The 14,087-nt window shown below is 35.3% G+C and overlaps 1 protein-coding gene across 1 annotated transcript; it reads left to right on the forward strand.

Annotated features, from left to right (window-relative positions):
• Positions 1-772: 772 nt before the first annotated feature.
• On the forward strand, positions 773-8,740 carry LOC127454180 (uncharacterized). The gene is made up of 4 exons (XM_051721193.1): positions 773-817; positions 2,295-2,403; positions 4,622-5,854; positions 7,447-8,740. The coding sequence occupies exons 2-4, from the start codon at positions 2,355-2,357 to the stop codon at positions 7,890-7,892; spliced, it is 1,728 nt and encodes a 575-aa protein (XP_051577153.1). The 5' UTR covers positions 773-817; positions 2,295-2,354; the 3' UTR covers positions 7,893-8,740.
• Positions 8,741-14,087: the final 5,347 nt, after the last annotated feature.

Genomic DNA, 14,087 nt, shown 5'->3' on the forward strand with positions numbered 1-14,087 from the left:
TTGGGCATATCAGCATTGGAGAACTTCCCAGTCAATGCTTGAGCTCAATTTTAGCATGTTAGCAAGCACAGACCATTTGCTGTAAGTAGTTACAAAAACTTTGAACCCTGCATTTAGAGAAATAAGATGTTCTTGAAAAATAACACATGCTCTTAAAGGAAATGCATTTTTAGACTTACAATTAAAAAAAATTGTAAGAAAAACAAAACTTAAAACAACAAAAGAAAGACCACATGTATAAAAAGGTAAATTCCATTGCAGGGAAGAGAAGAAAAATTGAACACAATTTTTCCTTTAAGAAAAAAATGACTGCTTAAAAATGAACATTCTGTCATCATTTACTTACCATCATGTTGTTCCGTGGAACACAAAAAGGAAATTTTAGGTAGTATGTTAGTTTCCGTCATCATTCACTTTCATTGTATGGGGAAAAAAAAAAAGGTGGCAGTGAGACTTGCATTCTCCCTAAAATCTTTTGTGTTCCACAGAAGAAAGTCATACAGGTTTGGAACAACATGAGGTTGTGTGAATGATGACAGTTTTATTTATTTATTTATTTTAAATTTTTTTTGGTGAATTATTTCTTTACATTAACATTAAAAAAGCTACTTAATTTTAAGTACATATATGGTGTTGGTACATTTCCACACTTGTAATATGAAGCTTGGTGATTTTAAGACACAGCTCCCTCCAGCATCTTATGCAAATCCTCATGGAGTGGAAAGGATGAATTTTGAATGTCAAATCTTTACTGATCTTCAGACAATGCACGGCTTGTTCTGTTCAGACAGAGGAAGAACTCTGGCCCAGATCTAAGGTAGGATTTTTTTTATTTAAAAAAAAAGAGTAGAGTTAAAATAATCTCATCTTTACTTTCCCAAATATGTTTAATTTAATTGTTTAAAAAATTTGTACAGATATTTCAGAATCCGCTCAATACAAAAGTTGTTCTATGTGGGTGTAGCACCTATATCCCTCAGAGACCCAAGCACTGGCACTGATGATGTATTTAGTTTTTCCTCCTTGAAAGGGTTTTTAGGAAGCCAATGTTTATAAAAAGCTTGATTTTAAAGTATATTTTGTTTTGGGGTGAATATTGTGTGACTTTAGCAAACAACAATGGGGAAATCTGGATTTTAGGCTGGTGGTGGTGGTGAATTTTGTGTGACTCTAGTAAGCTGTGAAATTCAGTATGCTCCCCCCCCCCCAAATGTGCTGTTGTGATACAGTTCAGAATGTCAGATATATGTAATTTTTTTTGTTTTTTTTTGTATCTCCAAAATTGGAGACAATTTGTAGATCAATATTATGCAAAGTCTTCAAAAATGATTTTCTCTATTGCAAGACAATACAATTAGGTTTACAAATGTGATTATAGTCAGGTGAAAAATTGATAGAAAATGAAAGCTTTTATGTAGAAAATCAAGCAGATGTGGAAAAATGTTTTATAGTTAGTGCTGATTAAAGTAAATTAATTATTTTCTTTAAGGGATGAAAAAAGGCTTTAAAATAGGCGCCTATATGTAAACTGAAAAATTAGTGTTGTTCGTAGCATTTAAAATGTCTTTTGTATGTCAGCTGTTCAACACATTTTATAGACTGAAGAGTAAACTATGTTCATTTGTGATTTTATATAATTAGTATAAACAACAATGCCTTACATCTCCAACAAACTCAATTATTTGTATTAATAAATGTATGGGTTCCATTTGTTCTAATATAATATTCTCCTCCCACTGAAGTATGAGTAGATAATTGTCCTTTCGTAATAGAAATATGAGAAGTACTGTATCTTCTTTACATGCTATTTGATGTTTCCTCTTCTGATGCACTAAGCCTCAATCTCATGTAATAACATTGTTATCAGTAGATTATGAATGTGGTCTCAAAGGATAAAATAAATGTAAGTCAGAATTTTAGGCAGCACTCACTGTCACTCATTTAACCATCTCATATGGAACAACCGCCGCAACCAAGTTACATGTCTGAATATATATTTACTACATACAGTATACCTCTGTAGGTCATTATAACACTAATTTATTTGTATAGTAACTAAAATCTTAATTTATATCTGAAATGTAATATTTTTAGTAGAAAGACTTCCTGTAAGATGACTTGTAAAAAATATATTGAAAGCAGATGTTTAACATAGTAGTTTTGTTTCAGCACTGGTTTGACTAACTGTAATAAGAGCCTTCTTAGTGAAAAAGTTTATACACCACCTTACTCCACATTACCTGAGTTAATTGTTTCGCATCCACTTGATAATTTGGCTTTTACTCTTTTTGCAGCCTAGTACATAGACATTTGAAACCAGCTTCAGGAGTCGCAGGAAGAACTGCATAAACAGAATGGCTGTGATATTGGCTGTTCTGATGACCATTTGCATGTTTAGCCCAGGCAAGTAATGTGCACAGTATTACATACAGTGACCCCCAAATGTATTTGGACCCTTAAGCCATTCATAAAAATGTATGGATTTAATTGCATTAGATAACAAAATATAAAGTGGCATCTGCAAATAAATGATTCTAGACCAGAACCAACTTCTCTTGCAATCACATTTCAGCAACTGGTCTCAAGGCCATTTTTAGTTGAAGATGTGAGTTCCCCTAAAGTTTACGCTGGTGACCTTGCATTGTAACCAAATTTTACCAATAAGGAGATGTTCCATTAAGATTTGTGCTTCAAAAAGTGTCCAAATAAATGTTTTCTATTTTTAACAGTATGCCTATATCTATTGCTTTTTATATACAGTGGCAAGAAAAAGTATGTGAACCCTTTGGAATTCCCTTATTTATGTATAAATTTGTCTTAAAATCTGGTTTGATCTTCATCTAAATAACAATAATGAACAAACACAATCTGTTTTAACTAATAACATACAAATTACTGTATTTTTCTTGTACATATTGAATACATCATTCAAACATTTACAGTGTAGGTTGGAAAAAGTATGTGAACCCCTAGGCTAATTACGTCAACAAAATCTAATTAGAGTCAGGAGCTGGCAAACCTGGCATCCAATTAATGGACCAAGATTGGAGGTGTGGGTTAGAGCTACTTTGTAAAAAGCATTCAAACATTTTGAGTTTGCTATTCACATGATTCTTCTGCTGTCGTGGACCATGCATTGCAAAAAGGAAATCTCAGAAGATCTGGGATCAGCAGGACAATTACCCTAAACATTGAAGTAAAGTGACCCGGTCAGAGCCCAGACCTTAACCCAATAAAGATGCTGTGGAATGACCTCAAGAGAGCTGTTCACACCAGATATCCTAAGAAAATGGCTGAGCTGAATCAGTTCTTTAAGGAAGAATGGTCCAAAATTCCTTCTGAACTTTGTGCAGGGCTTATCTGCAGTTACCGGAAACACTTGATTGAGGTTATTGCTGCCAAAGGAGGATCGACCAGTTATTAAATCCAAGGATTCACTTACTTTTTCCACAATAGTGTGAATGCTTATTGGGATGTGTTCAATAAAGACATGAAAGATTATAATTGTTTGTGTGTTGTTAGCTTAAGCACATCATGTTTGTCTATACTTGTGACTTTGATGAAGATGAGATCACATTTTATGACCAATTAATGCAGAAAACCAGCTAATTCCAATACTTTTTCTTGCCACTTTATAAAATCTAACAAAGTTACTGTATTTTTGTTAAATGTTTTGTTTCAAAATTGTTCTCTTGCTATCTTTCTTTAGAATAAAATGCAACTTGGTTTGATATTTTGTTATTTAACACAATGACAGTTATACATTTATTTTAAAATGTGGCTTAAAGGGATAGTTCACCCAAAAATGAAAATTCTCTCATAATTTAATCACCCTCTTGCCATCCCAGATGTGTATGACTTACTTTTTCTGCTGAACACAAACTAAGATTTTTAGTAGAATATCTCAGCTCTGTTGTTCCTTTCAATGCAAGTGAATGATGGCCAGAAATCTGAAGGTCCAAAATGCATATAAAAGCAGCATAAAAGTAATCAATACGACTCCAGTGGTTAAATCCATATCTTCAGAAGCAATATGGTAGGTGTGGGTGAGAAACAGATCAATATTTAAGTCCTTAAATATTTAAGTGACTATAAATCTCCACTTTCACTTTTACATCTGAAAGTCACATGTGGTGCCTGTTTAGTTTTACTTTCACATCTGAGAGTGAAAGTGGAGATTTAAAGTATAAAAAGGACGAAAATATTGATTTGTTTCTTAGCCACACTTATCATATCGCTTCTGAAGACATAGATTTAACCACTGGAGTCAAATGCTTTTATCTGCTTTTTGGACCTTCAGATTTCTGGCCACCATTCACTTGCATTAAAAGGACAACCTGAGCTGAGATATTGTTCTAAAAATCTTCATTTGTGTTCTGCAGAAGAAAGAAAGCCATACATATCTGGGATGGCATGAGGGTGAGTGTCCAAATATTTTTAGGGGCCACTGTGCATGCATCAAATTCCTTATGTACTATATGTTCTGCATTAACTGAATGTTATTACCATACCTTTGCCTAAAATGCACAAGCAATTAAAAATATGTACAGTAAATCTAGAAATATAGAAGCAGCAAAAGAAACTCTTAACACATGAGTAACTGGTTGTTAAATGTTAACAGGGCTTTCAATAGACAGTCGTGGGACGAGTTTCATCACAGCATTCCCAGAGAATGTTGCCTATTATTATAAAAAATCCTACAATCAACTCAAGATCACTAGCCTGCATGAGTACACTGAAGTCACCGTCGATATGGGTGAAATAAGGAAGAAAGTCATCAACGAACGTGGGAAAACTTGGATTTTAAATTTTAATAAGGACTTGGAGGAACACCGGTTAACATCTTCCAACATGTCTGTTAGAATCACCAGCGATAAAGATATCACAGTGCTTTCTGTGTCTGGGTGGTGGGGGAGATTCCAGTCTCATGTTGTCCAGCCTGACCAAAATCTTGGAACAGCTTATCAGGTCCCCGCTCTCAATTATACTAAGCTAGTCGCATCCTTTAGTACTGTAACAAATACAGAGGCGAGGTACAACTCTTTTAGGCTGCTCATTATCAACGCAGTGAACGAAAGCAACACTGTCACCTTCAAATGGGTAGACGAAAGCGGTGAGAACATTGAAAATACAACAACCCTTGAGGCTTACAATCTTTTCCAGCTTCGGAGTAATAGTGAGGTGAAAGAAATCAAAGCGACGTCCAAAGTGGCTGTGCTGCTGACCCATCCGTGCGTTATCACCCAACAACCCTGCTCATGCAACATGGTGTTGAATCAGCTCCGCCACGCAAATATGACAGGGAACCAAGACGGAAAAGAGAGTTTCTTTGTGCCCTTCACCTTTAATATCCTACAGCTACTTCTTACAACAAATCAGACCGTCAGTATCAATAATGGTTCTGAGTTTAGTGTTGAGATTAAAGGGCCAAATTCAACAGACATCCTGCCATCATTCCCAAATATCAGTATGGGGTTTGTATATAATATAGACAAGCCTGTTTCCCTCCAATTAATTAGCTCTGGACTCATTCTAGACCTCATTCCAAAAAGCATGTTCGCTGCCTGCTTCCTTGTACATCATCATCCTTCAGGCAGTGGGGCCTTGGTGATTGCAAACAAATCCGAAAAAGGTGATGTGCGAATAAACAATCAACCTTTGCCTTCAACAATTAACTGGAAAGATATGGGTCGCACAGGGTCACAGTTCTCTTGGACTCTAGTGAATTTAACAGTATCAAGCACTATCTGGCATAGAACCTCAAAGATTGCTGTGTATATGATAGATCGTTGGGATTCAGATGGAAAAATGCCTGTCTATGGAGGTTCAGCTATAATCATAAATGCAGACCCAGGTAAAATGTATGTGTGTGTGTGTGTGTGTGTGTGTGTGTGTGTGTTTGTATGTGTGTTAACCCTCATGTTCTGTTGAAATTCACATTACCATTTTATGTTTGAGGTCCCATGTTCCAGTTATTTGTGTAGACAGATATTATTAAAGTTTTATCCTTTTGTTTTACCACAAAGTTGGCATGCAATCATTTAGAAAGGTGATTGTTATCCAGTTTAGTATCATTGTTTCTGTTTGAAGTCAATTTGCCCCTGCAAAAACACATTGTAGAAAAATACAAAAAAGCAAATCAAAGAAAACAACTAGAAGGACTGTACTTCTACAGTGTGTGTTTGAAAATTCATTGTATTTATTCTAGAGCTGTCAAATTTAACGCATTAAGGCATGCAATTAATTACAAAAGTGAATTTTTCTTAATCAAGATTAACACATTTACCGTTAATACAGTATAAACCAGCATAAACACTGGTTAGAAGGACGGAAACTTTGTGATGTGTCCGCCTGGACTCATTACACTGACTGACACACCACAAACATACGCCAGACGTGATTCAGTGTCAGTGATAAAGTGATGGGGAAAGCACCTCTTAATGCTATTTGTTGTTCAAAACAAGCCTATATGGAACTTGTTATAGAAATCATGTATTTTTCAGCCTAATTAAGGCATATTATAATTACCACAGAAGCACGCCATGTCTTAACTATCACCAAAACACAGAATGAGACATTTTTGTCTTCAAGCGCTTTTCATGTGGAGTTCAAAGCGGCACTTGACGCTGGCACTGACTCCCTGAAGCGAATCATGAACGAGGCTTCACAATTGCTGTAACAAAGCAGATAGCCACAGTCTACCAGCAGATTAATATTGTGGAGGATGAGAGTTTAAGAGATTTAATGCCCATTGTAATGAATATGCAACTTATGGGGAGACTAGTTCTTTCAATTTGTCAAACTCCCACTTAGATTTTGGGAAACTTTTAATGAAACTTGAATTGGTGATATTTAAGTGCATCTTTATACTGTGGAAGGATTTGTTTGGAAAATGTTAATAAAGCATTATATTTTTCATATTGTTTTGTTTTATTTCCTAAGAAGGAAATAAATGCATTTAGACAGAAAAAGAAGTATATTTAGACTTAAATGTCAGCACTTTCAAAATCTGCGTTTAACTAAGAAAAATTATGCAATTAATTGCAATTTAAAAACATTATCGACTGACAGCACTAATTTATTCCTTTTCTATACCTGAAGTTTCTAAGACCCCTAACCTAAGTAATGTAAAAAAAAAAAAAAAAAAACAATCATGGGAAATGATAGAAGTGTGTTATCAAGTTTAGTTTAGAAATTTGCAATTTACAGTTAATGAATTGTTTTCATAAGATTAGGAAACAGCATGAAGTATCAGCCTGACATGGCAATGTTACAGATGGTTTTTGAGCTAGAAAAAGGGATTTTGTTTATCCCAGACCCCAAACAGAACATGAGGGATAAATTTGATGATGAACCATAAGCACGCATATTCACTGTACTTATATAAATATGGAAATTTCAATGTTCCAATCAGTGAATACCAAATATTTGTTTGTGTGTCTTTAGATCCCAATGGCTGCATGGTGACTCCTGAGATGTATATAGTTGGTACCAATGAAATGAGCTGGTCAAAGTCCCATCAGTACTGCTTTAATAAAGCTGATCAGTTTGCCAGGCTCATCTCTACTGAGAACAAGAATAAGTTTGTCACGAACATGACCATGCCCTCGACGGCCAAAAATCAAGGGGACGGGTGGATCAGTCTGCGCCGTGACCTATTAACTACAGCGTGGTACTGGAGCAGCAGTAAGGACAATAACAAATCCAATGTGGTCGAAACATTTTGGGACAAAGGACAGCCTGAGAAACCTGAGAAAGGCATGTGTGCCTCAGTGTCCCTGGTTGCTACTGAGAGCTTCAACTGGAAGGTCGCACACTGCTGTTCTCAAAAGAAACCGGTCTGTTTTAACCAAACAAAATATCTTGATAATGTCTCAGATCTGACACCTTAACACTGACATCTTATTACAGTGCCTGCAAGGTGAAATCCTTCATATTTCACTTTACTGCAGTTCAGCTCTAACTGATTAAATTACAACCTCTAATCAAACTTGTTTAGTAAGTAATTTAAGCCTCAAGAATGCTATGTATTTTTTGATGTTATGTACTATATACTTCAAATACTTGAGAATGGCATTCAAAATTTAACTGCAACTGTTTTTGTGACGTTTGCATGTTGATGAATGATTGGCCTCTTTTAAGCAACCAGGTTACGTGATTCAATCAATCAATCAATAAATCAGTCAGTCAGTCAATCAGTCAATCAATCAATCAATCAAACTCTCTCCTCTATAGTTTGAAAAGATGCATTATTGGTGTATAATTTTATTAAAAACGTACAAACATAATTCTTTTGCTGCCTTGCAATTCAGGAAACGTAAATTAAGTTTAATATCAAGAAATGTTCTCGTCTTAGTCAAAGGAACCAAACAATGTGATAAAACAGGCTTTTGTGCTTAATATAACAACTTATTGATTATATCTAGAATATGAAATGTTAATTAATGCCATAGCTGTGTATGTTATTGTGAAAAAAATTAATTTGATTAGAGTTTGTTTGATTTAGACATATATGGTGGTTGCTCCTCTGTGCTAATATTCTATTTCTCTGTCAAAGAGAACTGGTATGTTTAGCAGTCAGCAAAAAAGATTACATTTAATTCCAAGTACGGCATTCTCAATATTTATCTTTCTTGTATCCATACATAGTTATGCCGCTATATTAGATTAGATGTAAAACATGTTACCTCATGTACAGCTAACATTTTTAGGCTAGGGAGGTCCATTACTGTGATTTAAACTGTGATTATTATTAAAGAATGTTAATAGAACTACAATGTAGTCCTGAAGACTTTTGTATACAAAAATGTTAACTTTTCACAGTAAAAAAATGACATTTTATTTACTTGACATCCTTTTATTTGAGCACATTTGATTGTTGTAGTTTACACTGTCACAGTTGGTATCTGTGGGAGGTACAGAAGCAGATACAAAGGATCGATGATAACATGCCTCACAGAGATGATTATTTTTAAGTCTAAGTCATGAGAAACGTTTTTAAAAGCACAACTGTTTTTAACTTGACACAGCATCTTAAAATTGCAGCACGCGTGCCATGAGATGCTGAAAAAGTAGGAAGATACATCGTAACAGTCAACGATTTGTCTGTCGCATGTTTACATAGAAAACATATAGCGTATGGACAAAGATTAATATTTTAAGTATTTATAGAAGAAGTGTGTAATTTCTGCACCAGGTTTACCAGACAGAATTGCAAAATTATTGACTGTTTTTAAACAGATTTCCCAAACACTCCCTATGTTTTCTATTGGTTAATTTTTTTTTTCAACATCTTGCACAGGAGCACTGCATTTTTTTAACCTGGTCTCATAGAGTCATGTTACTATACTTACATTTAGCTTACTTATTTTTATGTGCCTCTTTCCATGTCACCACAACAATGAGTTTTATTCACTTTATTCACAAATCAGGAGTAAACTGGCAGATTAACACTTCATAAACACTTATTTTTTGCTCTGTTCCCCACCCAATACTATCTTATGACAGCGACACACTTTTACTAGAACGCATGATTTCAAAGACTACACATTTTAATGCTTGAATTACATACTGTAACAAACTACATTTACAAGCTTATTCAGCTTTGACTAAGCTGCACGTTGGTGCAACGTTTATAGTGTTGGACTTTGGCCATGTCCACACTAATACGTTTTCGTTTGAAAACTAATTTTTTTCTCTACATTTTGGCCTTCCATCCACAGTGAGCTTCTCGAAAACACTCTCTCAAGTGGATACATTTGAAAACGCCGTCTTCGAGTTGTAGTGTGGATGGGGAAGACGGAGAAATCTGAAAACCATGAGGTATTTGTTGTCATGTGATGCAGTCATGTCATCCATTCAACCCAAAACAATCAAGATGGCGGCCCACATTGATGCGGCGTTATTGTGCCTGTTATTCATAAAGATAAATGTTACTTTGTACAACCTTCACAATGCATTCCTTAAAAGGCCACGCAAAGTTTACTCTGAATTTCTGTCCGGCGACAAAACACGAGGACAATTGCTTTACAGCTTGTACATGGAATGCAATTTTTTGCATTCGCAGTAAGGGGATTTAAGAATTTTAGTACGTTTTAGTGTGGACGAGGAACTTGTGGAAAATGCTTGAAATCTGCAGGGTGGATGGGAGCATTTCGAAAACGTTGTTTTCAAATGTATCCAAATTAATGTGGACGTAGTCTTTGAACGCGGAAGACTCGAGTTCAGGATCAAGCAGGTATAGCTGCAGGCCGGAGATCTCCAAAAGGGGGGTGGATTCTCCAAAAAAGGGTTGGGATACTCCAAAATGGGGTAGTGCCAACTCCACACATGGTTAGGGAAAGGGTTAGGTTTGGGGATCCCTATATATTTGCTGGCAGATTGGAGCTCCTGCCCCTTTTTGGAGCTCTGCCTGCAGCTACAGTATATCCTTCTCTTCTCTTCAAAATGTGTCAACATGTGAGCTGAAAGTGTCATAGAAGCACCACAAAATGATGTAGTTGCTTCAGCTAGTGCATTTGCTTTTATGACACTATCAGTTATGTTTAGGGTCAAGATGTCTGTTATGATCACCTAACTTTTGCTTTCATGACACAGTAACACTTTATTTTGATGGTCCCCCTACAGATATTCAACTGACTATAAGTGACTTTTTTTTTTTATAATTATATTTATTTATCACACAATATACATTTGCACATATACAGTGAAATTCTTTTTTTTCACATATCCCAGCTAAGCTGGGGTCAGAGTGCAGGGTCAGCCATGATACAGCACCCCTGGAGCAGATAGAGTCAAGGGCCTTGCTCAAGGGCCCAACAGTGGCATCTTGCTGGGGCTTGAACCCCTGAACTTCTTATCAGTGACCCAGATCCTTAACCACTGAGCCAGCACTGCCCCCTTAACAACTGACTTGCTATAGCTAGTAAACAGTGTTTCAACAAACATTCAGTAGACTTTCAGTAGCCTGTATATAGATCTTTATTAATGATCTACTTAAATTTTTTTGCTTACCTGCTCGTTTTCTTACATCACCTTTAGTTACCCAAAGGTTTTCTGGAAATGCTCTACAGACTGTTTGTTGCATATGAATTTGCTATCAGTACAGAGCCACTTAAGGTAGTATCAGCTGTTCATCTGTAGTTACCTAGGGATCATCAAAATAAAGTGAACATCTAAGGAATACAGTTAACTGACTGCAACATGTCTCCTTTTTTGAAACAGACTATCAACAGATGGTAAATACCAATACTGATAATAACACACAGGAATAGCAGCACCACATTGCAACCAGCACATAGACTGTATGTAAAAGAAATATAAATGTACAGAAGTCATTGTTTTGTCCAACAATTTTAATGAACTGATGTTCTCAACAATAATGTAAGTAGGTCATTAATAAAGATCTATATACAGGCTATTGAAAGTCTACTGAATGTTTGTTGAAACACTGTTTACTAGCTATAGCAAGTCAGTTGATAAGCTCTTATATTGCTGTTATACAGGCTATTGAAAGTCTACTGAATGTTTGTGGAAACACTGTTTACTAGCTATAGCAAGTCAGTTGATAAGTCACTTAATATCAGTTGAATATCTGTAGGGGCACCATCAAAATAAAGTGTTACCGAAAAAGAATATTAGTTTTTTAAGGTTAAAGCTCTACCATCTCACATTTGCTTTTTATTACACTATTGGTTAGGTTTAGGTTTAAGGAAAGAAGGTATGTTTTGTTTATTTACAACTCCATAGAGCATTAACCTTAAAACCATCTTTTTGGGAAACTTGCTTTTACACCCCTCAGTGGACATTTCACCTCGAAACTGCAGCGATGTGTGTAATGAACCATGTAATTTCATTTTGCAAAATATTGCTAGTCACATAATTTTCATGACATCAGTCTGCATTTTGTAGATGATGTGTCAAATTAAAATGAACTTTTCCCTCGACACCTTACACCTCGAGATACTTATTTTCTGTTCATTGCACTGCATCTACCTCTGCCCCTGAGGCTGGTCTGGATTCTCAACTAAACAGAGCAATATTCTGAAAGCACCAGAGAGCCACAGTGTTTTTGAGAAACACTGAAGAAATTAGCTATGAATGGCTTACTCATAGTTGTCTCTACATGTTAAGATGGGATAGGAGAAAGTATTTTAACACTGACATATTTCCACACTTCACCTTTAATGCAAATCATCTTGTACTCTACATTGTCAGGTCAGACAAAAAAGGAAGTTTTGAGTAACACGGCTCCCAGCCATTACACCTCTCAAAAGAGGAAGTTTTATTTTAAAGAGGTGTATTTTTAAGAACACCCATGTGAACAGAAACAACTTTGCAAAACACTGTGGTTTGATTATGTGTGTATGCATGTGTATACATTTGTGGCATGTCAACTGACCACACTGCTAGTTCTAATACTCCTCTTAATCCAACACATTCCCACAGCCAAGGCTAAAAGTACCTTTATACCTAAGGCCAGGGCAAGCAACAACACAAGGAGAGAAGAATAGTTCTTCATGGTTGATTTCTCTGGGCTAGGAGGCAAAACATAGAGGGTGGCCTGATCCTTCCCCAAAGAGTTTGAGGCTGTACAGGTGTACTGTCCTCCAAGTTTGACATCCAGCAGTTGGCTTGAAGTTCTGTCTGTCTGTCTGTCTGTTTGTCATCGTGTTTTTTGTTGACACTGACTGCTTACTGTATTATACAACAATGTCAGTTTTGTCTAGCTGAGTGCTATTGTGTATCACACTGAGCTTTTTATTTCAACAGTAGATAAAAGTTTACTGGGAAAAGTCAATACTGTACAATACTGTAGTACACAGAAAAAGGATATGCACATTTGTATGTATACAGTAAATTAATTTTTGTAGCAATATGTTACGTTAACAGAAAATTCAAATTTGACATTTTTACACATTTCTTACATGTAAAGTCATATATAGTGAACAGAAAATTGCCACAAAATGACATCTATGCAAAAAAAAAAAAAAAACGCAACAATGAAAAAACCTGCGGTAGTTCTGTAAAAAACAATAAATTGTATCTCCTCACAGTACGTTACACTACAAGTTCCCATCTTCTTGGTGGACATCCTGTCGCTCTTGTTGGTCTGGCCAGCATCACAAACATTCCATGTCATAGATATTTATGAAATATACATGTATGTCTGATAGATTTTGATAACTGGATGGATCATTTTGCATGTGATGGCTAACATGATGAAAGAATGTTTAGAAGTTGTGAAGAGTATGACAATTTCACTGAGAATCAACTCAAGACAATTGTACTTAGTCTTCTGCACATGTGCCAAAACACGAGCAGTTTGCTTAAATGAATAAGAATTTCAAATCTGGTGTGAACAAGAAACTAATTGTTCAGAGATTTGCACTTACTGTTTTTTAAAAAAAACAATCTCGAATTGAGCCAAAGCGGAAAACTGTAAATAGCAATGTCAAATGTAAATCAAGTCAATCACTGAAACAACAGTACCACCTTGAGTAAGAAATAACATGTAAAGGCCTAATATGTATGTGTACACGAATATGGAATATAGTATTTATTTGTATGAATATAGTACTAATTTATCTTGTAATAAACAAAGAATTAAATATCCTGTGATAGTAAACTTATATGAAATAATCATAAAAATATTATTTATGGAAGTGAAAAAAATAAAATGACACTCTTTCATATTTTTTTTAAAGTTTTTTTTTATTTCTTTTCTTTTTTCTTTTCTTTCTTTTTTTTTTTTTTCAATTTTGGCTTTTTTTGTGTGTGCTACACTTTTAATAAGAGAGAGATTAGGAATACTAAAGAGGTGTGGGCACAGCTCCAAAAAATGGATAAGGTACTGGAGGTGAATTTAAGTCCTGGGTCACTAAAGACCTGAAGTATGCATTTAAGGTTTAAACAAGCAATCGGCATATTTGAGTAACATTTCACAAACTTCAGGTGTGATCTAATTAAGGACCTGCATACTGAAATGTAATGACTTTTTGGGCAACCATGAAAAGTCTCTTACAGTTCTTAACTATAAGAATAGAAAACAAAATAGAAAGCAATCTCAATATTATTATATTATATTA

The sequence above is a fragment of the Myxocyprinus asiaticus genome, chromosome 16, assembly GCF_019703515.2.
Source record: "Myxocyprinus asiaticus isolate MX2 ecotype Aquarium Trade chromosome 16, UBuf_Myxa_2, whole genome shotgun sequence".
Taxonomy (NCBI): domain Eukaryota; kingdom Metazoa; phylum Chordata; class Actinopteri; order Cypriniformes; family Catostomidae; genus Myxocyprinus; species Myxocyprinus asiaticus.